The sequence below is a fragment of the Carettochelys insculpta genome, chromosome 13 (assembly GCF_033958435.1).
Source record: "Carettochelys insculpta isolate YL-2023 chromosome 13, ASM3395843v1, whole genome shotgun sequence".
Taxonomy (NCBI): Eukaryota; Metazoa; Chordata; order Testudines; family Carettochelyidae; genus Carettochelys; species Carettochelys insculpta.
In genome coordinates, this window is record NC_134149.1 from 45,850,101 (window position 1) to 45,875,797 (window position 25,697).

A 25,697-nucleotide genomic window follows, 5' to 3' on the forward strand; every position below is an offset into this window, starting at 1 on the left:
TGGCGGCAGTGAGCAGCTCCAGCTGGGAAAGCCCCTCTGAGGCTGTGTCTACACTAAGAGATAAAAATTGAATTTATTAATAGTGGCTTTGTAATGCTGGACTTGCCCATCTGCACCTTCCCACGTGCTTCTCACAAAGTCGACTTACTGCTGCCACACTCAGCTGGCAAACACTGACTGTTGCAGCAGTGCATAATGGGAACCTATCCCCCAGTTCCCTTATCCCCATAGCAGCCTGGATGTGCTCGCTGGTCTTTGACATCATCTTCCCACATCGCATTTTCCTCATTCCCGCTTGCTTTAAGCAAACGTGCACCCTTCCCATCGGGAGGAACGAGAAGCAGGGCATCCACAGAGATGGCAAAAAAGTTAATGGAAGCGTCTCTCTTCTGTAACTGAATTCTCAACTGGCCACTCACTGAGTGTCCCCCCTCCCGGGATTGCATCCGATCCCTGAAAATAACACGGGACAGACTGTGTGCTCAAAGTTAGAAGAAAGAGGATAGAAAAGTCCAGGAAAAAAGATCTTTGTCTTCCCTCATCCCTACAAAGCCAGTGCCAACACCGGGGATGGCAGTGAAATCTCACACACTGAACTTACAATGGAAACAGGAATCTCAAGTACCCTCCCCTCTGCGTCTTTGGGGGGGTCAAAGCATGAACACAGATAGGAAATATTAGGAAAAAGAGTTTATAACAGAAATAGCAAAGCAGCAGGTATCTGCAATGGGCGGAGGGAGGCAGGGAGGGCTGTTCTCTGGCTTCAGAGCTAGTTGAAATGTTGAAGTAGTCCCTCTACTATCTTAGCTACCAGGAAAGGCTTCCCCCTGGCAGCAGCAAGCTCCACTGGTCCCTTGCTAGGGGCGTGGGTGGGGGGAGTTCAGTGGAGGTCCAGTTGAATTAGTCCCCCCACCACCAAATATCTTAGCCACAAGGGGAGACTTCTCCCCAATGGCAGCAAGGCCCCAAAAATATTTCCTGCCCTTGGAGTCTTAAACATACACCTGCCAGGACATGGTGCTGCTTGGCAGCATGGTCAGCACCAAACAGCAGCCACACCCTTTTATTGGGCTGGGGATAACCACGTAATGTGGCTGAGCAGGGGAAAGACCCTGGCTGCGTGGGAGGGTGGGGGTTTGTGCACAAATGTAAACTGATGAGAAGAAGGTTCTCGGCCTCTCACACAACCACGACCCCTACAACAGCCTTGCTGCCACGGGCAGTGGCTGGCGCCGGGCAGCGCAGAAAAGATAGCAAGTGTAGAGCCAGAACCATGAACTCCGTGCTGGGGCTGTTTGTAATGGGGCGATGCGCTAACAGCAAAGAGAGAAGGATGTTTCGCAGGCTCTCGTATAAACATGACCCCACAGGCTCCCTGGCCCTGGTTTGAAATTCACCATCTTCCTGTTACCTAATTCCTGTGCACCTGGAGAGCAGCGGCCAGAGGGGAGCAGTGCGGGGCGTTGTGGGTTACACATGGGATACCTCTGGGGGCTAATGAATTCCATTTTAAGAGGTGGCACCTCCACACTTGCTTTTAATTGAACTTCTGAACTTGAGCCTGATGCTGCCCCAGCCAGTACCGACGCTACTGTGCTATCGATATCAGCGCTCCCAGAGTCGAGCTAATGGTAGTCACAGTGAAGACAGTCACGTGGGAATATCGAGCTAACTGCCTCAATTCGAATGTACCTCGTAGTGTAGACACAGCCTGTGTCGCCACCACCACATGTCCAGTGCCCTCAAGCTGACCAAGCCACTGCCAGGCTGGGATGTTTCACACCCCCTTGAAACCTCTCGTCCGTCCACCCTCACACACACCCCCGAACACCACACACCTCTCCAGCCCCCGACACAGCCATGCCTCCATCACACACACACACCCACACTTCCCCGGTGGGTTTATATTACCCTTGTCCCCTCTTGCCAGGCTCCGTGCTCCCACCATGACCTCTGTGTCTGGTGCTGCGTGTTCTGCACCCTCTGCAGCTCACCAGAGTATCCCCAGGCGCACCTGCTGCTGGAATGAGAAGTAGCATGCCAGCCCGGTTTGGCAGAAAGGGTCCCTTCTGCGTGCCTGCCTGCACCTTGTGCCTTGGGTTTCACTGCGCGCTGGTGAAGTCACAGGGACCTGGCTCCCTCCAGTGGAGAAAACAAGACTATTTTATGCTCCTCACGGAGAGAGGAGGACTGGCAGAGAGGGTTCCCACTAATGACCAGAAGAGACGAGCTGCTCTCCGGGGTTATTTTTAATGTGGGCTTTTGCGCATTGATGCGACACATGGAACAGTGGCTAAGTGATGCACTGTAATGTTGCGACTGTCAAAGGGGATTCTCAGCTCACACTGCTGTGTGTGAGGCCGCTACCCCTAAGAACCGGAGCACCCCCCGGCCGTAGCAGTTCACACTGTGACAGTGCCATAGCCAGCCTGGCGCTGGTCAGCACTAACCACCCCGGAGTCCAAGAAACACCAGATTGACCCATTCGTGCAGAGGGACTTCCTGGCCGGATGTAGTCCCTGGTCCGTTTGGTGCAGTGCCCTGCCTTTAGCAGTGGCCAGTACCAGCTCCTTCAGGGGAAGGTGTAAATCCCCTCCCGGACACCTAGGGAATAATCTGGCCGTAAGGGAAAAATCTTCCTGACCTCTGTCAGTTAGGTGCTCACTTGTGCCCTGAAGTCTGCAAGTCGATCTCCTTTTACTGTTTTACTCCAGCTATTCTCCGTATCAATCCACTTTTATCAAACTGTTTTATCTGTCCTACGCTCTTGGACTCCTCATATCATGTGGCAAAGTTCAGGGATTAATGAGCTACTCTTTTAAAACACAGCCTTTCTTTTTACCAGTGTTAAATTCATCCCTTGTCAGTTGCACCGAATGCCCGCGTCTATGGCATGAAACCCCCACAACAGCCACTGCCATGTTAAGATACTTTGAACAAAGCAGATAACCTGCAAAGTGCCGGCACAATGTGTGTGATCCTTCCTGACAATCCTCACTTAGCACTAAGACTCTTAGCGCATGTTCCATCCCAAGACCTCCGAGTGCTTCACAAATTGTCATTCAACCTTCCAGCAACCCCCGGCGTTATCCTTATTGTATGGATGGGGAAACTGAGGCATGGAGGGATGACGTGACTTAGCTACAGTAACATGCAGGGTCGGCAGAATGAATCCTTAGTAGCTCCCCTCTGTTTTTAAACCCCTGTACCCTGTCCCAAGGAGGGTAGTAACCTTTGCCCATTCAGCCTGTCATGCCGGTGAGTGGGTGGGTGGGATTTTCTTGATTCTGGCCAATAGCTGTGGGAGCCCAGAGCCACCAAGGCTGCAGAGTGGGTGCGCAGAGGTGCAGCAGCATCTTTCTTAGGGATGCTCACTGCCATCCGGGCCCACCAAGGAGGAGCTGCGGGTGCAGCAAAGGGGACCCGGCGATACAAAAGGGCCTTGAGTTCCTGGCCACTGCCCCAGCCCTGCATCTTCTGTCAGAGCCTCTCTCTTCTGGGTACAAAGCAGATCCCCGCACCTTGCCTGGGGCTCAGGGAGGCTGTCGTCACACTGGCGACCTCACAGATAGGTGCCTGGGTTTGAACAGGAGAGGGGAAGATGATGAGAAGCTGGACTGAGGTTTCCCAGTGGCCTTTGAAGACACCAGCTGGTGGGATTCCCAGCCTGGTCCTGACAGATTATCCTTGCTCAGGGAGCCCGTGTTCTGCAATGCCGGCCCCACAAGGAGCACGAAGGAAGCTTCTCTCCTGGGCGGAGTCAAGCCTGGTGTGCAAGATGCGCTGTCACTGGCAGCAGGTGCCACTTGACTCTACGGGAACTGATTCTCTGCCTTTCCTTGGCAGGTGGATCTGCTGCATCCCATGATCCTTCATGGCATCAAGACCCAGGGGGCCCGGCAAAAGCTCTCTAGCCTCTACATCTCCCAGTTTGTCATCTGGTACGGCCTTGATGGGGTGAGGTGGAAGAGATACAAGGGGAACGCCACCAGCTCCCAGATGGTGAGTGACAGAAGGAGGGCAGATCTGAACAGGGCACCACATCTCACTGGACCAGGCATCCTGCGACTGGAACTCTCCAATTCATATAACCATACAGTGCTGTCCCGCGGTAAATAGCTTCCTAACCCTAAGCCAGGTGGACAGTTTATGCCTTGAAGCAAGAGGATTCACTTCTTCAGTAGGTGTGTCCTAGTTTGTGTCATGGCAGATGTTTTTGTCTGTATAAATGCGTGATCATTTGCGAACCTACCTGTCAGTGACATCATGTAGCAGTGAGTTCCACAGGTTAACTTTGTGTTGGGTATAATAGTACGTCTTTATGGCCATTTGAACTATTTCATATTAATTTCATTGAGCCCTTATCCTCGTGTTACGAAGCTGGTAAGGTTAATAATTGCCAGACTGGAGAGACCTCCATGCCACTGATTGTGTTACATAGACCTCTGTTCTCTTCCTTGTGCATGCACTGGAAAACCAAGGCCCCATCTCTTCCCTTCCTGCAGGTGTTCTTTGGGAATGTGGATGCAACGGGGGTGAAAGTAAATTATTTCAACCCCCCGGTCGTTGCTCGGTACATCCGCCTCCACCCCACGCACTACAGCATCCGGACCACGCTGCGCATGGAGCTCATCGGCTGTGATCTAAACAGTAAGTCCCTCCTGGCTCCTCCTCTAGCATGGGGGCAAGGGCCTGCACTTGTGAGCTGATTTCAGCAAGAGCTGAGGTTGCCCAGGGCCTGGCAGGGTTAGACCACGTTAAGGCTGGCACCAGACACACTAGGATTAGCTGGGGGTGGGAGGCAGGAGCGGGGAGCGACCACCAGCTGGTAAAATCTCCCTGCTTTGCTTGTGGTGTTTAGTCAGCTGTCGGTTTCAGGGTAGGAGAGCAAAGAGAACATGTGAGCAGACTGAGCTCCCCTTCTCACACATGCTGGAGGCCCACCCAGTGGGGAGGAATTTCCTCGCAAGGGACTCAAGGGCTACGTCTACACGTGAAGCCTACATCGAAGTAGCTTATTTTGATGTAGCGACATCGAAATAGTCTATTTTGATGAATAACGTCTACACGTCCTCCAGGGCTGGCAACGTCGACGTTCAACTTCGACGTTGGGCAGCACCACATCGAAATAGGCGCTGCGAGGGAACGTCTACACACCAAAGTAGCACACATCGAAATAAGGGTGCCAGGCACAGCTGCTGACAGGGTCACAGGGTGGACTCAACAGCCAGCCGCTCCCTTAAAGGGCCCCTCCCAGACACAGTTGCACTAAACAACACAAGATCCACAGAGCCGACAACTGGTTGCAGACCCTGTGCCTGCAGCATGGATCCCCAGCTGCTGCAGCAGCAGCCAGAAGCCCTGGGCTAAGGGCTGCTGCACACGATGACCATAGAGCCCCGCAGGGGCTGGAGAGAGAGCATCTCTCAACCCCTCAGCTGATGGCCGCCATGGCGGACCCCGCTATTTCGATGTTGCGGGACGCAGATCGTCTACACGTGCCCTACTTCGACGTACAACTTCGAAGTAGGGCGCTATTCCCATCCCCTCATGGGGTTACCGACTTCGACGTCTCGCCGCCTAACGTCGATTTCAACTTCGAAATAGCGCCCAACACGTGTAGCCGTGACAGGAGCTATTTCGAAGTTGGCGCCGCTACTTCGAACGTGTAGACATGGCCAAGGAGAACAAGGCACCTCAAGGTCCCCTTCGCCAGGGGCAGGATCTTCTCTGAGCATTAGGAGTGTGTCCCATGCAGAGAGTGCGCTGGAGACAGGAGAGCTGGGCTGGCGGGCAGAGGCTGAGATGCAGCCAGATAAGCTAGGTGCACAGTGGGACTGTGACAGCTGGTCTAGATAACATAACAGACGCTGCCTCCTACATGTTGGCCAGAGGGCCATCAGATCGAGTAATGGGCAGCTAGAAGGCCCCGTGATGCTTATTGCTTCACCTCTCTTCCAGGCTGCTCCATGCCCTTAGGAATGGAGAACAAAAGTATCTCCAACCAGCAGATCTCGGCCTCCTCCTACAGTGAGAACATGTTCTCCAGCTGGGCCCCCTCCCAAGCCCGACTTAACCTGCAGGAGAGGACTAATGCCTGGAAGCCAAAGGTAACCCCCACAGGGCATGCCCTACCTGTCAATGTGGGGTTCCCAGCCCACGGGAGCTCTGGCTCCTGCACTGTCCTGGCAGGAGTCCTGAGGAGAGATGGAAGAGGAGCAGGAGCTGTGGTTCAGTCAGAGCTGCTCCAGCCTGAGCAGCAGTTCCTGTGGGGCAGGCAGTGAGGCAGATCACGGGCAGCTCTGGCCTCTCCCGGCAGGAGGTGCTCCAGAGCTGAGAGCAGGAGCAGTGAGTGCATTTGGCGTGAGCTGTGATCCCTGGCCTGATGCTCAGAAGGGTTGAGAACATCACCTTTCCCTCCCCTGACAGCAGTGGGACCTGAGAGGGGGCAGCCACTCTGGGAGTGTGCCCAGTTGAGTTCAAAGTCTCTTTGGATCCAGCTGCTCCTTGTAGCACATCTAGGTCCCATCCACAACACAAGCAAACTGCGACTGCGACACTTGTCTGCCCTGCTTAAAACACACCACAGAGTTGTGTCCACACAATGGCCTTTTTCACAACACACGTGTGTCTCCATTGGGTTTGTACCTCTGTACCGATCACACGCCCTGCCACGTTGGCATCAGGGTATCTATCCCACAATGCCTCAGCAGAAGCAGTGCATTTTGGGATGCCCTATTGAAAAAAGGCTGGGAAGAGAGCTGGCCAACCTGGTGACACAGATGCCGTCAGGAGATCCTACCCACACAAGGAAATAAATGCCCTCACTCGGGTCCAGGAGCATGGCCATGTGCCAGCCCACAAGGGCAATACCCGGTTACCTTTAGTATCCCGTGTCCAGAGAGGGTTACCAACTGGGGTCAAGATTACAGCCTGGAGAGGGCTCTGGCCTGTCTGCCAGCTGGGGCTGAGAATGTTCCGACACGTTGGAGCTGAGGACATCGTTTTCGCTGAGTCTGGTGGGTATTTCCAAAGGGGACCTGAAGGCAGCTGGTGTGTTGTTCCTCAGGTGGACAGCCCCAGTGAGTGGCTGCAGGTGGACTTTGAGAAGATCATGAGAGTCACTGGAATTGTCACCCAGGGCACCAAAGCCATCTTCAGTAACATGTTTGTGAAGGAGTTTGCTATCTCCAGCAGCCAGGACGGCTCGCACTGGACTCCCGTACTCCTGGATGGCAAGGAGAAGGTAAACAAAGCCAGAGAACCCCTCTGCACTGCTGTTGAAACAGCAGCTGCTCCGGTGCTGTTTGTCAGTGGTGTGCTGCCAGAGGTGTGATGGTGTCTCTTTGCACAGAGCGATTAGCCAGTGGTTGTGGCCTTGCAGAGATTTTTCTTTTAGGATGAGAAGTTGGTGCTAGGACAGGGTGTGTGCGTGTGTGTGCGCGCGTGCGAGAACATACCTCCCCATGTCTAGTCTTCCTCCCTGCTGCGCTGTGCAGGGGGCAGCTGCAGGGCATGATGTCTCCCTGGGAATCTGTCCCACTGTCCTACTGCGCTTACAGTTAGGAAGTTTCTCCTCAGATTTAATCTAAATCTGCTGTGCTGTAATTTGAACCTATCACCTCTTGTCCTGCCCTCTGTGGAAGGAGAGAACAACTTTTCTCCGTCTTTTTAAGAGCAGCTTTCAAGTACTTGATGGCCATCACATCCCCCCCAACCTCCTGCCTCCCAAACTAGACATACCCAGTTCCTGCAGCCTGCCCTCATATGCTTCTTGGGGGAAGGGCAGAATGGGGCAGGGCCCGGGACAGAAGTGGAGAGACGTCCCAGGCCACGCTAGGGATGGCCCTGCTCACCCACCAGCTTTCTTGTCATCTGCACATTTGATCAGGACACTCTCTATTTCCTACAGCCAGCTCATCAATGCAGGATATTAACACCCTATTTTGGATATGGGCTATAACTAAACGGTACAGAATTCCTGTTAGACCAGTTAGCTTCTGCATGAGCCCATGGCAGAACTGGTTCCTCTAGTCTATTCTCCAGATCTTTGTCCTGGTTTCAAAGTCCCAAGTGACGAAAGTTTCTCCTCTTTCCCAGGGGAATCTCCAGAGGAATCTGATGACCATGCTGGCTTGGCCCTTCCTCCACCATTCTCTTCCTTTGCTCTCTTTCTTCCTTCTCCTGCTGGGTATGCCTCTGCTTGCAGCTCCCCCAGTCAGGCAGATTGCAGCAACCTCCCATGCCTTTCAGATGCAGGAGTCCCCTTCCCTAGCATTGACCTACCCCCAGCTGAGTTCCAGGTGGTCCTGGCACCCAGGGGCTGGTTCCTGGGATAAATCTCAGTCTCTCCCCGCACTGGGGGAGTGAGCCGGCCTGACAAGGCAGAGCAGAGAACAAGGCCGTGATTTCTTCCTCCTTGCAGATCTTCAAGGGGAACCAGGATCATTTCAGCACCGTGGTGAACTCCCTGGACCCTCCGCTCTTTGCCCAGTTCCTAAGGATCCATCCCCGCCGGTGGAAGAACCACATTGCCCTAAGGACAGAGTTTTTAGGCTGCGATGCCCAGCAAACATACGGCGGGGCCAACGGCTCTGGATTAAAGGACTAGTCTTGGCTGCACGCTGAACCATCGCCGTGCCTGGAGCCACCCAGGAAGGAAGGTCTTCTGAAGCCTGTATGAGGGGCCGCATTCCCTGCAGGTCTCCAACATCTGTGGAGTTTTTTGCTGTTACCCTAGCCCGGAATGTGGCGCAAGCTTCTCTGGGGGTCAGAAGAAAGGGGCCTGGGCAGGTTAGGGGTCTTGTATCTGACACATCGACTGTGTGCCCTGTAGATGGAGCACAGTACTGAATAGTAATAGTAATTTTCCAGCAAACATCTGCCTCCCCCACTTCTTTGCCAGGCTCAGCCAGCCTGCGGCTCAGAGTCAGTACGAATAACAGCTAATAGTTAATTAGCCGCTGAGTCTGCCTCGTTATTTTTCATAAACTTGCAGTGACCCGGCCCCGGCGGGAATGGTGAAGGGTGCGGTCTGGAGGGAGAGATAAGGCCACCATAGCTTAGGTGCCACGTTTTGCAATGAGCTGGGCTCTGTACACCCTGCAGCCTCTGCCAGAGTCCAGGCCGGGCGAACTTGGCAGAGTGCCCGAAGCCAACAGCCATGCAGCCTCCTCAAGGCTGGGGGACTGGCCGCACGCGCCCTTTTTCTTTCCTTCCTTTGCTGCGTCACGAGTGCTGCTGCACCTTCACAGCCCCCCCGCCACCACTCTGCCCTCAGCAGGGCGCTCTGCTGCTGGCACGGTGCCACAGGAGCTACCCCGTCAAGGGCCTGGCCTCCGCTCTGTGCTCCCGGTAGCCTGCCGCCGGGCTTTGGCCCCCCGTGCTGATACCACGAGGCGTGCGGCCCAGGCAGGCTGGCCATGGGAGGGTTCCACTTTACAGCAAGAGCACGTTGCAGTGGTCCCCTTCATGTTAGGGGAGTGTGGAGTGGGAGCTGGATGGGGCTGTTCAGGCTCCTTTTCTGCTTTGGCTGCCCCGGGGGCTGCTTTCCCGTGGGCTTGAGGTTGGCCTAGACCCACACCAAATGACTTTTAATTTAAGAAAGGGGCGGGGGAGTTACACACTCAGGTTTGCTGAAAAGTTTGCAAACCACTGACATAAAACGTCTCGCTCCTCGTAGTTTAGCAGCAGCAGCAGCAAAGTATAGTCACCGTCTGCTGGGAGTGGAGACCCTGAAGCAGAGCTGCACTCTCCTGAGGATGCTGACTCTGAATTTGCTCCATGGTCGTTGAGTGACTTATCCTAGATGATCCTGTTTCGTTCAGAGCAGGGCTGTGCCTGGGGCTGGCCAGGGCACAGCTCTGCTCCACTCCAGGGGCCACGCAAAGTGCTCAGAAAAGAGGTGGGCGGTGTCTGAAATTTTTCTTTGCAATGTTTTAGATTTTTGTTGGGCGAAAGAGAAACCAGAGCGAGGGAAACAAGTTCGCTTGCAGTAAGGAAAGCCCAACCAGTTTGTGCAAAATGGACTTTCATTTCGGGGGGAGATAGTTGTGTCACTGAGCAGCCGGAAAAGACATCCCTCCCCTTTGAAATACCGTTCAGTGGTGAGCCCGGGATCTGCTGCATGGAGGCCAGTCAGAGCGTGCCGTGTTGGAGAGTCGGGCAGAGGCTGCAGGGCAGAGAACTGGGAACCATCCATCAGTGAGAAGTGATGAGCTAATGTTGAGGCCTTGGGGAGGTAAGCGGGTCTGTCTCTCAGAAAGCTGCAAAGCACCCGGCTCCTTTAAACCAAACCCAGTGATTTAGGGGAGACATCCGGCGGTTCATGAGCTGAGCTTTCCTGGGCTCCCTCCTCTTTGGGGATCACGACTGATTCCGTCTAGCTGCCAAGGATCCCAGGGAAGGGGGTGCAGGGCAGTGTCCCCTGTACAGTATGCACTCATGAGGCCATGCAGGACTGATTCAAATGCCGCCCAGCTGATTAGCAGCGCGCCCCCCAGCTAGGTTTTGGGTTTCTGCTGGGGGTGCACATCCGCACGTGCCTCAGTGCATATAGAAGAATTTATTCTGCACGTGGATGGGAAAGATTCATGGGAACATGGGTGCAGGGGTGAGAGTACATGGCAGCAAGATGGCAGCGGCGCTGCCTCCCCTTCCTTGGCTTGGTAAAGCACACAGCCCCCCTGGCTGTCCCCTTCCTCTCCCTGTTGCACTGGGTCTCTAGCCGGCCCTTTGGGTGGGGTGCGCTGGCACCTGGCTCACCTCCCACATTGTTCGCTGGTGTGGTCCTGAGTTGCTGCATTCTGCTGGTGCCAGGTGGCCAGCCCGCCCCACCCTGCCCAGGGATGGCAAGCAGGCCAGACAACAGAAAACAGTTCCGCGGCTGTGCTGCATGCACGGGGAGGGGAGCAGGGTTTCCAGGCTGCAGGCTCTTGCAGCTCCAGCTCTCCTGGGTGTCTGACCAGGTCTCGGGTGCAAGGACAGCTCAGCCCATCTTCAGGCTCCCAGGGCTCGGGTATGCACATGCCACGCACCAGCTCGTAACCCCGCCGTGCGCTGTCATCCTGCCTTTCACGGGCCTGTGCTTGGGTCTCCCAGCCTCAGAGATGCTTGGCTGGGGGCTGGGCCTTAACCCATCTTGCTGGGGGGTTAAATCCCTCCACCACAGCTGGACAGCGAAGTGAGAGGGCCCCCATTAGCTGCAAACTCCGTTCATGGAGGCAGGTGTTGGGAAGGGAATGGGTGATGTCATAAAAGCAGCAGGTTCCACATGGCAGCTTTAGAACCCAGACTGGGAGCCTCTAAGATCAGATCTGTGCCTGCGTGTCTGCACGCTTGTGTGTGTGTGCCTGTGTGTGCCTGTGTGCGCACACACATCCTCTGGGTCTGGCACACTGCAGTTTACTCCTCATCTGGAACAAGCAGCCCAGGTTTGTTCCTCTGGGGCTTGGCTTCCCTGCCCTGGGGCCACCCCGACAGTGAGTACCTGGCCATTTGCTCTGAACAAAATCTCTTTACGAAGCTGATGACCATGGGGGAGGTGAGGGGAGGGGGCTCAGTCCTTGCTTTGTGATGTGGCACCTCGTGTGGCCCTGGTAATAGGATGAGAAACCCAGCATGGCCATTCAGGAGGTCACTGGCGTTGTCTGCATACACACGTGTGCACATGGTGTGGGGGCAGTGCTTTTCCTGGGAACCACAGCCGCTCTTTGGAGACAAGCAGGTCTGTCTCCCTGGAAGAATGGCTCTCCCTGCCACTGGGTGACTTGGGCTGCAACAGACGGTGATAAACGCTTCCCTACAGGAGTGCCAGCTCCGCCACACAAGGCAGCAGGACGGCCTAACAGTATCTCCAGTGGACCTACAGACCCTAGCAAGGACTAGGCCGGCCACCGGGCAGAAGCACACAGGACAGCTGCGCTCGTTACCCTGCCTCTCTACTCTCATGCGTGGTCAGCTGGGGCTGAAGCACCTGGCTCTCCCTGTGCTGCAGGCGCAGGAGTTCTGTGCATTCAATAGGCGTGACGGCTGGGCCACAGCAGCCCATGCTCGCACTCAGCAGCAGTAGCCAATATCTGACACGTGAGCTGAGGGGCGTGAGGGGCACAGACATTGTGCCCCCCAGCAGGTGCTGCATTGGAGCACCCGGGGGGATCCCTGCCTTGCAGGACCCTGCCAGGACCAGTGCCCAGAGCAGGAGATGCCATTACCCAGCTCAGCCTAACGGCATCATCACCATAACAACCTGCTCAAGGGAACAGCGTGACCCGGCACCTGGTGCTTATCAGGGCAAGGAGCTCCTGCCTATGTGGCTGGTGGTGTGAGTCGGAATAGGGTCACTGCCCTTCCTGGGGGCGGAACCGAGCACACTGCCAGCTCAGGGCTGAACAGCTGAGAAGGACTCCTGGGGCTCGTCGCCCAAGGGCTTGCAAGCTGAGCTTATCTTTTATTTTAGGAACAGCTCAAACTTTGTCCCTTTCCAAGGTGATTGTTCCAGAGCGTCTGCAGGATGCAGACAGGCCAGGCGCTCTTCCCCCTCAGTGTCAGACCACAGCTGGCGTGTGGGGTATCAACAGAGGTTCCATCTTCATCTCCTGTAGAGTCCATCCAATCACACCAGCCTCTGCGCTGCTCAGGGGATCGCTCCATGAGGCCCTTCCACGATGGGCCAGCATCTTTGAAGGACCCAGCCACTCATGAGCTAGTACCAAAGAAACTCGGAGGTTGTCTGCTGTGCCCTGGCTGCAGGGATCCTTCTGGCGCTCGCTGAGAGATGGAGCAGGTGGCCAGGGTCCCCTGGGAGGCGTGATCCGCCATAGCGCAGCAGTGCTAAGCCTGCTTTTGCCAGCTGTGTTCTTGTGTGCTTAGCCTGGAGTCTGGGCTCCTGTTCCACACGGTCACTGAAGCTGCCTTGACATCGTACGATCCGCTGGGAAGGGGCCAGGAGGCCCACATGGTTGGGCTGTCCTGGGAAGGTGGGAGTGGCCAGACTCAGCAGGTAGGGTATCAGGAGGGGCTCCGCCTCCTGCAGCATCCCTTCACTCGCACCAGTCTCCGCCTTTCTCCTGGGGGGCCAGACTCTCTTGGGCTGCCAGGCGTGGGAGGGCTCATCCTGCCCAGAGCCACAGTCACGGCCGCCCCGTTCCACAGCGCTGAGAAAGTGATTGTAAAGAACCCATCGGACAGAAGGTCGACCCAGGAAGTGTCCGGTCTGTGGCACTCTCACGGCCAGACTGCCCACGGGCCTGGCAGCCGGGTCTGAATGGAGAAGCTGCATGAGCCCCTAGCAGTACAAAGTGGGTCACGGCATTGCCCTTCTTTATAGAGGAGCACAGCTGAGAAGCTCTACAGAAGAGCTCAGGATTGCTATGGTTACATTTATCGATCCTGACACAGCCCCATCTGAGCCCCTTCCAAGTATTTAATCTCAGAAAACCTCCGTCAGGTGGGGCAGTGCTATTATTTCCACTTGACAGGTGGAGAATTGTGGCAGAGAGAGACAAAGTGACTATCCGAACACAGCACAGTACTTTAACTACACCATCAGCACTGTCCTTGCATGAGCCGAACCGGGGTTATTAATTACACTGAAGAGGCCCTATGCTGTCTGAATGCATTTAATGCCTCTGTGAGTTTCAGATATCTGAGAAGTCATTGTCCGGTGTATCTTCCATGCAGCATCTGCAGTTTGTGGGAGGATAGGGTGAGGAAGATACACTGATCTTGTCTGGCAGCGTGTGTCTCCCAGCAATATTTATAATGCTCAGATACAGTGTCAGATTAATATCAGATGTGGTCTGTGTTGGGGAACTCCATTGGCCTTTGCAAGGGCACAGAATAGCTGATTCCATCGGTTCTTTTCGATCTGGGCTATGACCCTCAACGGTTGGCCTTGTATTTCAGAGTAATTCTGCTCTTCCCTGCTGTTTGTACAGTGGTTAACTGAAGATCTGCAGTTTGCTCTCTGCATTAAGTGGTTCCCACAGCAGCATTTTCATGGTTAGGAGCCTGTCTTGTGCACTCTTAGGCTAAGGGAAGCATGAACCCAAGCAGCCCTGCTTCCCCTAGGGATGAACAAGGGGGTCTTTGTGATAAGTGCTCGGAACAACACAGTTGCTGGTTATCTCTGCATTCAGTGTGATCCCAGGGATCGTTCTGTAAACATCCGACTCCTGGCTGTTGGCTTGTCCAAACAGTGGAGCTGTTGGAACCTCAGCTTTGTAGCTCAGGCCTGCCTCTGGGTTATAACTTCAGGGTCTTTCAATGGCTTTGTCTACACTACGAGATAATAGTGATTTTAAGTCATTTAGCCACATTTTACCAAGTGCCTGTCTTCACGTAAATTCCATTCACTCGATTTATGGAGCGCTAAAATCGACGCAACGTTGGTATCATAATATCGTAGTCACCTGACCGGTGTAGCGTTCAGTTTGAATTTAAAATTCCAAATGCAGGGTAGTGAGGATGCCACATCTCTTTAAATTGAATTAATTAGCCCTCAGAGATGTCTGGTTTGTGCCCCACGATGCCCCACAGTTCTCCGCTCTGGCCTCCTCATCTCCACTTCTCTCAGGTGCAGAGGAATTAGACAACAGGGATCCCATTTCAGTTCGGCACCTGGAAGCCCATGGCTGTAGGGTCATGAGAGGCTGAAAAATCTTCTTTCTTTGCTGTTGCTCAGCTGCGGGGTCTGTGGTTCTGTGTTCTGCCAGCTGTCTTTTTTTCCTGCCTCCCTGTCTTCCGCTGCAGCGCCCCCCCCACCACGTGGCAGCCAGGCTGTGGGTGGCGGTTGCGCTTGTATGATAGGACCAAAAACTTCTTTTCAGCTGTTTACATTTTGTCCTGCCCCCCCACATCCCCTCCCTTCCCTCCCCCAGAAGTGCCACGCAGTCTGGAACTGTCCCGTGCTCAGACACATCATGTGGCTTGACCCTGAACCGATAAAAGAACATGCTTCGGGCAGCTTGCATGCAAAGGGGGTCCTGGAGCTGCCAGGGGGGGAGTCTCCATCGGCAGCTAAAGATACTTGGAGGCTGGCACCTATTTGGGAGCCTTGTGGCCGCCCAGGAGGTGTCTCCCTCAGCGGCTAAGATATTCGGGGGCTGGCAGCCACATGGGGAAAGTCTCCGGAGGCTGTGATATTTGGGGGCCTTGCAGACACCTGCGGGGAAGCCTCCCTTGGCAGCTAATAGTCGGGGGCTGGCTTAAGAGTATCAAGAACCCAAAGGCAGGGGCTGGGACCAGACTTGCCCTCCAATGGCTCATCATTAAAGGATTTAAACTGTACTCAGTCCAGTGTGGCAGCCGTTTCTCGGGCTCCCTCTCCATAATTAACCCCTGGTTCCCCATTACCCGTAGGCACAGGAAGTGCCATCGAAAGTCGATTGGGTGGACATTCAGCGTAACACCCGTGGGTACTTAGATGCACATTTCTAGATTATGGATGGGGTGCAAGGGCAGAAATTATTGCTCTGAGGACCTTTGCCAGGAGGTCTAAATACAGATCCAACACTTTCCTCTGGGCATGGTGGGCACAGGGGCAGGTGGTGGGTCCTGCCACAAGGTTCCATGGGCTCCCAGCGGCTTTCAGAAGGGCCAGAGGCAGGTACTGTACAGCATTGATTACTGTGGCCAGGGAGTGCCCTGGGGCACCAGGAGGCCTTTTTGATCAACAGAAGAAAAAACTTTGTCACTAGAGTGACTGTCCTTTGAGACCAAAATTTTGTATGGGTCTGATCCACAGGCCATTGAAGGCAATCTGGTAGCTCCACAATAACCACATTTCTCCACGTAGGGCTCGCAGCAACCACCCGAGCCACAATTGGCTTTATGCTGCATTGCATTTTCAGACTGGTGCTCGTGTCTACTACTTACACAGGCAGGCCCAGGTTCTGCAGTGGGCGCCAGGATGAAAATTCTTGTTCTGAGGAACTCTTTTGCCAGGAGGTCTAAACCCAGCTGCAAGCCTGGGCCCAGCTGGTAATAGGGGCAGGTGGTGGGTTCTGCCCCAGAGTGTCGGGCAGCATCCTGGGCCCAGGTGTAGCCCTGCTGGGCCTCCTTCAGCTTCGCCTGGACGTCCTCCAGGCTGCGGCAGCGGGTGGCCTTGTTCTGCCAGGGTCGTGGCCATCTGATGTAGGCTTGGGCATTGCGGTGCTTCACCTTGGGGTCTTGGAGTAGATCCTCCTTGTCCCACAGGTCCAGGTAGGTCTGCACCTTTCACCCAGTCCAGGAGGGAACTGCCTTTTGGTGCCCTGGGCTGGTTCTTGGGACCCCTCTGGATGATTCCTTGAGGGCCCAGGGAGTCTTGGCCGCCTGCCTGGTGTGCCGTGTCTAATGCTGGCTGGAAAGGAGGGCACAAGGGTGTTTGCACAGCAGCTTGTAGCTCTGCTCTTCGGGCACACTCAGAAATTTGTCACTAGAGTGGCTGGCATCTGAGACAAAATTATTGAGCTGAGGGTCTTCTTTGCCAGGAGGTCTAAATCCAGATCCAAGCCTCCAAAGAACCAGTGCTTTTGCATCCCATTTTTTCTAACCTTTCCTAAGCACTTTACTACCCCTCCACTCCCCCCAGTTATTAAAAGCACATCTCTTATGCAGGCAAGCCAGCTCCCGTTGGAAAAAGGGACATTTGTTTAACACGGCAGGGGAAAGAAGGGAATGAAATGTGGAAAGATGTCATCAGATACCCACAGCTGCTTGTGGGGCATTTTTTTTCTCATGCTGCACCAGTGGAAATACCCAGAATGCCATGGGGCTCAGGGAACTGTGGGGTAGGTTACCACAACACACTGCTGCAACAGTCGATTTTGGTGACTTGTGTGCGCAGCAAGAAGTTGATTTTTGTGGCGAGCCTGTGGGACCTTGAGGATGCTCAAAACTGAATTGATAAAACCTGGTATTAACAAATCAACTTTAATAAAGGTGATTTTAGCTTGTAGGGTAGATGCAGCCTTAGTGAGATGCTCTTACTGGCGCGAAACACACTTAAAAGCCCATCTGATTGGCTAGCCAGGGACCAGGGAATCAAGGGGCTGCTTTCAGAGGTGGGCTTCAATTTGCTCTGGCATAACCTGCCTGAGCACAGCCGACCAGGTGTCACAGGTGCAGCTGTGCATTATTTGGGCCTGTCCAAAAGCCACTGAAAATGGTGGAAAGGTGTCATGGACATCTCTGGGCTTTGACCCTGTGTGGGTAGTTCCTCACCAGCATGCTGATCTCAGACCAGTTCTGCTGCCATAATACAGGGAACGGGGTTGGGAAAATTTCCCCTTAGTAACTTGGTGAGTCTTTTCTCAGCTTAACAAAACCCAGCCCGTGTCAACGGTTCAGTCTTCTTCTGGTCAAAGATCCCTAAAGCCCAAGATGAGGGTCAGAGCAAGTGTGTGAGGGGCCCACTGAACCAGGGAGGAGACTCCAGCCCTGAGAGAAGTCCCTGGACAGGAAGAAGCCATGCCACTGCTGTTGCACAAGGTTGTGATTCCTCTGCTGCTCTGTCTGATTGCCGCTGCCTCCTGTGACCAGCCCCCCAGCAAGCGTGAGGTCATCTCCCAGCCATCCAGGCACCTCTTCAGCAGCAGGGAGCAGGGGGCCCAGAAGCCGGTCCCAGGGAGACTTCTGGCTTTGCAAGAGAAGGAGAAAGTTCACCCCTTTGCTGTTGGAGGGAGAGGAGACCCAGGCCACCAAAGTCAAGGTAAGTAGCAGCCACAGCAGCTACACCCACATTACGTAAAGCAGCAGTTCTCAAACTGGGGAGGCTCTCCAGTGGGTCTGTGAGTCACGTCCAGGGCTGCCAGTCCTGCCGGTCAACTCCTCCTCCTCCACCCCCACTCTCTGTGCCTCCTGCAAGCCCGCCACGCCCCACCCCGCCCCAGCTGGTCAGCAGCATGCCGCAGGAGTGGGGACAGGTCCCATGGGAGGGGGTAGAGAGGGGCGCAGGGGCGGCAGGGGCAGGGTCTGGGGGCAGAGATGGGGAGGGGCTGCAGCCCAGGGCTGAGCGGGGTTGAGTGCCACCAGGGAAAACTAGAAGCTGACGTGGGGTCCTCAGGCTGCCCAAGTCGGAGACCTGCTGATGCGGAGACAGGGCCCACCCCTCTAGCTCTGTGGGATGGCTGGGTCCCTCGGTAGTGCTCACAGGTGGCACTTTTAACCCCTGAGGTCAGGGCTCAGCAGGCTGAGGCGGTGGATGGGTGTGCGGCTTGTTCCCTTGGAGTCAGTCCAGTGCTGGAGGAAGGGTCAGGGTTGGCAGCTGTGGAGCTGTACGTTCCCAGTGTCTCCATAACAGCGTCTCTGACATTGGCCCCAGGTCTGTACCCCAGCTTGGACCCAGGGGTAGCCAATTCCAGGCACAAGAGAGGAGCTCCGTTCCCTGCTAAAACAGCTGCCAAGGGGGCAGGTTAGTCCCAGCCAGATGGGGGAGTGGTGATGTCATTAACAAACCTGCCAGAGCTAGCTCCTCCCCTGCCTCCCCCACAGCTCAAGGGGGACGGCCCAGGGAGGTTCCAAGGGGCAGCGTGTAACTGGTTTCCCCACCCGCCAGAGGCCCTGCAGTTCCTCTGTAAGAAGGGCTCAGAGTTCAGGACCGGCTCTTTGATAGACCTGCACAGAAGGAAAAGTAATCTGCATCCAGGGCACTAACGTTAGACGTATCTCCCCACCTTGCACTCTTGTTCCCTATAATGGAAAAGAACAGGTACAAGCTAAGGCGAATGAAAAGGTACAGTGTATTCTTAGTTCTACTAGTTAACAACTATGGGCTGTGAAGGGTCAACCGTGGCAAAAGGAGCAGGGGCTGAATTGCTGTTATTCTACTGTTTGTGCTTCAGAGTAAGTTCCAAACCTTGGTCCTTTGCTAAATCTATGTTTTTGAAAAATCTCACGGAGAGCCTGAAATAACTGCTTAGGTCAGCAATACTGTTCTCAGTGGTGACAGGGGGCAGAACAAGGAGCAATGGTCTGAAGTTACACAGGCAGAGGGGTAGGTTGGATGTTAGGAAAAACTTTTTCCCCAGCAGGGTGGTGAGGCACTGGAATGTGTTGCCTAGAGAGGTGGTGGAATCTCCATCCCTAGAGGTTTTGAAGTCCCGGCTGGACAAGGTCCTGCCTGGGATGATTTAGTTGGGGTTGATCCTGCTTGGGGCAGGGGGCTGGACTGGATGGCTTCCTGAGGTCCCTTCCAACTCTGGGATTCTATGAACACATCCTCTGGGCCTCTGTTTAAAAAATAAACAAACAAAAATGAAACAAAACAAAACCTTCAAGAAGCACCCAGCACGTAACAATTAGTACTGTGTTAGGGTCTGTCTACACGGGAACACTCAGGAAAGTTAATTGGAATTAACTAAAGGTGGAGATTTCAAGAGAACGAGTTAAACTGCCTGAACTCCTGTGTAGACACTCTCATTCAGAATTAAAGTGCCCTTAGTTCTATTTTGCTTAACTTACAGAATAAATTAACCCGAAGCAAGGCCATGTTAATGCTGAACAACAGGGTTTTAATGAGTTTAACTCACCAATGTAAGAGTGAATTTGAATTAACGTAGTCCCTGGGCAGATGAACCTTCAGAGATGTTCTAGGCTTTCGGAAGGCTAGCAAGGCAGTTCCACCTTTCCCCACTCCCGCCTTCCAGGTTCCAGACCCTGGTGAGGCAGAGCCACCTCCTCCCAAATGTCCATGATGGCAAGGTGCTGCTTTTCTCTCATTGGCCTTAGCCACCTCGGCCCTCCCGCTGCTAACGATGGGACCAGGGCACTCAGCCCCACTCCGTCACGGCTTGCCTCCCCCTTCTGGGCACCCTTGGTTGCATTTCCAGGGCTGTCCTAGGGGCTGATCCTCCACCAAACACATGGGAAGCAAAACCCCAGGGGCAGGGCTCTTTTGCTGCCCTTCTCACTGGGGGCAGGTGTGAGCCTGGTGGGTGCCCTGGGGTCTCATCCTCCAGGTGCTCCAGTCTGGCTGTCACCCTATGGGAAGGAGCATGGCCTTTCACCCACACAGGTGTTTCCTTTTTCTCCCTTGCTCTTGGGCTTCCCTCTCCCAGGAGGGCTTTCAAAGGCCCCAGGCAGCCCTTAACTGCATCGAGGTGTCCCTACGTCACCTGAGCAACCCCGTCTCAGCGAGTAGGGAAAAGGGCCTTTAACACTTCCCGGCAAATGCATTGGCCTTCCAGGGTCCAGCCCCCATGGGACTCTGGGACCAAGGAGTCTGCCAAGGAAAGCCACGTGGGCTCTGGAGCTCCATTGCTCACAGGTGTCCAGAGGATGTGTCTCTAGGTGCTGCTGTGTCAAACCCTCCTGTGTTGCCAGCCAGGCAGCTTGTTTCATGTAGGCTGCTAGACACGACCCTGCCTGGTGTACATGGAGACAAGTGACCCAGAGATGCCCTGGGCCCTGTTCTGTTCCCACTGCGTCACGTGGTGCTATATTCCAGCCCCAGTCTTCACCCTCAGGTGGCCGAGAGACACGGTGGGTGAGAAAACCACCTGGGCATGTGGGGCATCAGCAGAGACTCATTGCTCTGGTCCCTCAGTGGCTCGCACGCAGAATGGGCTGGCTACCACACACCTTCTCCCCCTGCAGTGCTTTTGGCCAAGGGCGTTCGTGTAGCAGGTTTTCTTCTTTTCCCCTTGCTCCTTTTGCTGACTGGAGTGTGTCACCTCTGCAGGCATCCGCAGGTCCTGGCTGGCAGCCTACATGGACGATCTCTGGATCCACATCCGAGAGTCCTTCCCCCGGGCAGCTCTGTACGCCTTCCCGCTGGCCCTGGGGATCATGCTCCTTCTCTGCTGCATGACGTAAGTGAGGCACAGCACATGGGGTGCAGCCCCTCTGGCCAGCTGGTGTTTGTGTAAAGCAGGTACCCCTCCCCAGGAACAAGGACGAGCTTCCTCTTGTCCACCACTCTGGGATGAAGACCGTGGTTGGCAGCTTCATTGCTCTTCAGAGCTTCTCAGGCTGGGGGCGTGTGCCCTGGGGGACGTGGAAAGCTTTCGGGGAGCGGCAGCTGGCCTGGTGCCTGGCTCTGAAGGCACTGCGGCCGCCAACAGCAGCGGAGAAGTGAGGGTGGCGATGCCAGACCACAGGGGTGTGCCAAGTGGGGGGGGCGATGTTTTGTAAGGAGGACGAAGCACGATCGGCTCCTCCTCCCCCGTCCCATGGCCTCCACTGCCTCCCCAGACCTTTACTTCTTCCCCCACTGCCGCCGCTGAGGGAACGACACCACCGCCTCCTCCGCTGGGCCAGGAACATGCAGAGGCCCTGAGTCAAGCGGTGGGGTCGACCCGGTGAGCTCCCAGCCTGGTAAGGCATCCGCCTTGGCCCCCGCGGCCCATGGCACGCTGACCCCCGGGCGTCCCCTGAGATGCTGGTGTGCAGTGAGTGCTGCCCGTGGGGATGCAGGGCCACCGCCAGCCTCGTGCCACCACTGCTCAACACAGCACAACCTTGAGCCCCCCAGGTACCCTCCCCAAGCACCCCTCCCACTTCAGGGCCCCCTCAGGAGCCCCCCAGCATCCCACCCCAATCCCTTCCTGGGGTCCTCCCACAGGTTGGGGGCAGCTAATTGCAGGGACAAAACGTGGGACCTGATGTAAAAAGTTTGCTCGTCCCTGCCACCTCCTACCACCCTGGCTCCCCCTCTGCTGCTGGAGCTGTTGCTGCCTTCAAAACTGCCCCCCCCCCGCCATGGGCTTGTGCGATGGGGGGGCAGGGGAGGCATATAAAGCGCTGGAGACACAAGAAAGGGGAGCACAAGCAAATCAGTTGAGAACCACCGTGGAGTGCTCGTCAGCAGCGGTTAAGCTCCCCTGTGCAGGAGACAGCGTCCATGGAGGGCTGGTCTGGGACTGGAACAAATTAGCCTGGGGATGGCTGCAAACCTCCCCCTGCCCATCTGTGACCTGCCTTTCACATACTTTTACCCCCCACCCCATGGCAAGACGCTCTGCTGCACACCTTCTGCAGCTGGCGAGAGGCTGAGAGAGTAAACAGCCGAGCCCAGTGTTAGCCAGGCTGCAGAATGTGGCACTCCGCTCCTGCAGGGACCAGTGTGATGGGGGAACAATTGATTTCCGTTCCTTGAAACACAGCATGTGTGGAGCCAGAGCGCTGGGCGCCGTGTCGTGGAGAATCTGGCTTGCTTTAGTCTATTCACAACAGGCGCCACGGACGGGGAGGCCACGGACTATGCGACTGCCCCCTGCAGCCCAGAAAGAGACTACCCCCTTCACCACAGATCCTGCTTCTCTTTGCCCTCTCCCACCTCTCCCTTGCTCTGGTCCCATCCCCACCTTCCTTCTTCCCCCAGCCTCCTCCCACCGAGCGATGTGACCTGGGGGACTCGTGTGGCAGTGGGGGTCCAGCCCCTGAACTCACATGTGGCAGTGCGGGAAATGGAGCAATGTAGCCCCCAACTCACTCTGCTCCCCCTGTCACTGGCCAGTGAGTGCAGAGGCGGTTCTGGCCTTCCACTGACTAGCCCCTTGCCCCTCCCACCCAGAACATTTTGGGGGCATGTACCTCCTCACCCACCCCAGGCATCACCCTGAGTCAGATGTGTGACCAGTAGCCCCCACCGCAGGTCCTGGCATGTCCTCTGAGAACTGTATGGTCTTAGTAACCCAGAACAAGCCGCCTCATCCTTGTCCCACGCCTACAGCTCACTGGCTTTTCAATGCCGTGGCCAGGAGCATTACTCCATCAGGCAGGGGAAAGTTGTAGACTTTGAGTCTTATTTTCGTTCCTCATCCTCATCTGTGTCTCCCCATTTTTCTTCCCTTTGGGGACTTACGTTCTTCTCCGTTGGTTTCTCAGGGTTCTGTTGGACTGAAAAGACCAGTGGCACTTCCAGGTGTGTCTGTGTTCTCTCAGCTCAGCAACGAGATGCCAGCTGGGCCCTGAGGCACATGGCTCACTGAAGGAACGCCCCCCAGGACGCTCTAGACGTGCACTTCCACAGGCGGCTCAGTCGGTGCGGTCACTTAGGTTCTTGTCACAGTGGTGGTTTTCTTTTAAAGAAAAACATTCTCCCAACACCCAAACTGAATTTCTTATTTCCAGATAACTTAGGGCTTGTCTACATGGAGACACTCAGGAAGGCTAATCTGAGGGTGTATCTGCATTAGTGGGAGTAAACTGTACCTGTGCCAGTGAAACCTCATGGTGCAGTCAGAGCCTACGCTGACAGCAGGGCTTCATCACTCCGCACAAAGGCAGCTGAGGCATTCTCACTGCCTGTACTCTGGGACTGAGAACAGAGTAGCCCTGTCAGTCAAGAACGTGGAGAGCTGTGGTGACATCAGTTGTAAGGGTAGAACAGGCCTGAAATAACTTGAAAGTGGATTAGTTAAATTGCATTAAGTCCCTGTGTGGATGCTTGTACTCAGAATTAAAGTGACCTGAATTAAGTTTAATTCTTAATTGACATTAAGTTTCATTAATTCACTTGGACTACGTCTACACTAGTCCAAAACTTCAAAATGGCCATGCAAATGGCCATTTCGAAGATTACTAATGAAGTGCTGAAATACACATTCAGCGCCTCATTAGCATGTGGGTGGCGGCTCGCTGCTGCGCAGCTCGTTCAGATGGGGGTCCTTTTTGAAAGGACCCCACCAACTTCGAAATCCCCTTATTCCTATCAGCAGATAGGAACTTAAACTTGAAACTTAAAGTCAGCAGATAGGAATAAGGGTATTTCAAAGTTCCTGGGGGATTTCAAAAAGGACCCCTGTCTGGACAAGCCATGCGGCAACGAGCCGCAGCAATTTCAAAGTGCCGCGGCAATTTTGAAGTGCCACGGCCGCCCACATGCTAATGACGCGCTGAATATGTATTTCAGCAATTCATTAGTAATCTTTGAAATGGCCATTTGCATGGTCATTTCCAAGTTTTGGGCTAGTGTAGACATGGTCTTGATGTCAATTAAGTCACTTCAGGAAATTAAACTAAACCAAAAATGATTTTTTAACCTGAGCATCTTTCAACCGGAAGCTCTTGGTAACTTTACTCTGTGCAAGGTGCAGTCAGGCAATAAATCAAAGGGGACACAGCTGTTGGACTCATTGCTGGCTGGCACACACAGGACAACAGAACAGTACTCTCACTGAAAGCTAAGCTTTCCTTAGGATATGTCTATACCAGTGTTTTCCAATTTTATTTGGCAATGGAAAAATCTACCCCGTCAGCCCCCAAACCTGCCCCCCCATCTCCAGGCTTTACCCACCTCAGCCCTCAGTCCCCAAATCTGTGCCCCTATCCCCAAGCATTATCCCCCATCCCACAAACCTGCCACCACATCCCTAGGCCTAACTCCTCTTTAGTACCCCCTTTGAGGATGTTGAAGGCTGCTATCAAATTGCCCCTCAGTCTTCTCTTCCACAAACTAAATAAGCCCAGATCCCTCAGCCTCTCCTCAAAGGTCGTTTGCTTCAACCCCCTAATCATTTTTGTTGCCCTCCACTGAACCTGCTCCAATGCATCCACATCCTTTCTATAACGGAGGCCCCAGAACTGGACTCAAACTCCAGATGTGGCCTCACCAGTGCCAAGTAGAGGGGAACAATAACTTCTCTAGATCTGCTGGAAATGCTTCTCTTAATGCACCCCAATATGCCGTTAGCCTTCTTGGCTACAAGGGCACAGTGTTGACTTGTTTGCAGCCTCTCATCCACAGTAATCTCCAGGTCCTTTTCTGATGCACTGCTACTTTGCCAGTCAGTCCCCAGCCTGTAACAACGCTTGGGATTCTTCCATCCCAAGTGCAGGACTCTGCTCTTCTTGTTAAACTGCGTCAGATTTATTTTGGCCCAATCCTCCTATTTATCTAGTTCACTCTGGATCCTGTCCCTACCCTCCAACCTATCCACCTGACCCCCTAGCTCAGTGTCATCCACAGATTTGCTGAGAGTGCAATCCATCCCCTCATACAGATCATGAATAAAGATGTTGAACGATACTGGCCCTAGAACTGATCCTTGTGGCACTCCACTTGAAACTGACCACCAGCCAGACACTGAGCCATTGATCAGTACCCGTTGGGCCTGGCCATCAAGCCAGCTTTCTATCCATCTTAGAGTCCATGTGTCCAATCCATACTTCCCTAACGTATGGGCAAGAATGTTGTCGGAGACTGTATCAAAAGCTTTGCTGAAGTCAAGGTGTATCACATCCACTGACTTCCCCATGTCTACAGAGCCAGTTACCTCATCATAGGAGCTAATCAGATTGGTCAGGCACAACTTGCCCTTGGTGAATCCATGTTGACTACTCGATCATGTTCCCCTCTTCTAAGTACTCCAGAATAGATTCCTTGAGGATCCCCCTCCATGATTTTTCTGGGGTCTGAGGTCAGGCTGACCAGTCTATAGTTCCCTGGATTGTTCTCCTTTCCCTTTTTAAAGATGGGCTCTACTTTTGCCATTTTCCAATCATCTGGGATCTCTCCTGATTGCCACAAGTTTTCAAAGATAATAGCCAAAGTGTCTGCAATGACATCTTTCAATTTCCTCAACACCCTTGGATGCATTAAATCTGGGCCCATAGATTTGTGTTCTACTAGCTTTTCTAAGTAGCTCTTAACCTGTTCTTTCCCTATCGAGGGCTGCCCACCTGCTTCCCGTACTGCACTGCCTAGTGCTGCAGGTTGGGAACTGATCTTGTCCATGAAGACTGAGGCAGAAGAAGCATTGAGTACTTCAGCC

General features: G+C 54.3%; 2 protein-coding genes across 5 annotated transcripts in view; both read left to right on the forward strand.

The window, feature by feature from the left end:
* Window positions 1–8,953, forward strand: part of F8 (coagulation factor VIII) — a 59,003-nt gene extending 50,050 nt beyond the window's left edge. For all 4 annotated transcript variants that reach the window (XM_075007853.1, XM_075007854.1, XM_075007855.1 and 1 more), the window contains exons 22-26: window positions 3,847–4,002; window positions 4,506–4,650; window positions 5,962–6,110; window positions 7,070–7,246; window positions 8,426–8,953. In XM_075007853.1, coding sequence (XP_074863954.1) covers window positions 3,847–4,002; window positions 4,506–4,650; window positions 5,962–6,110; window positions 7,070–7,246; window positions 8,426–8,611 — 813 coding nt within the window. In that variant the 3' untranslated portion in view covers window positions 8,612–8,953. The remainder of the gene's footprint in view (window positions 1–3,846; window positions 4,003–4,505; window positions 4,651–5,961; window positions 6,111–7,069; window positions 7,247–8,425) is intronic.
* Window positions 8,954–17,347: 8,394 nt separating this feature from the next.
* Window positions 17,348–23,024, forward strand: SMIM9 (small integral membrane protein 9). Its single transcript, XM_075008177.1, has 3 exons — window positions 17,348–17,692; window positions 20,663–20,792; window positions 22,810–23,024. The coding sequence occupies exons 1-3, from the start codon at window positions 17,452–17,454 to the stop codon at window positions 22,823–22,825; spliced, it is 387 nt and encodes a 128-aa protein (XP_074864278.1). The 5' UTR covers window positions 17,348–17,451; the 3' UTR covers window positions 22,826–23,024.
* Window positions 23,025–25,697: the final 2,673 nt, after the last annotated feature.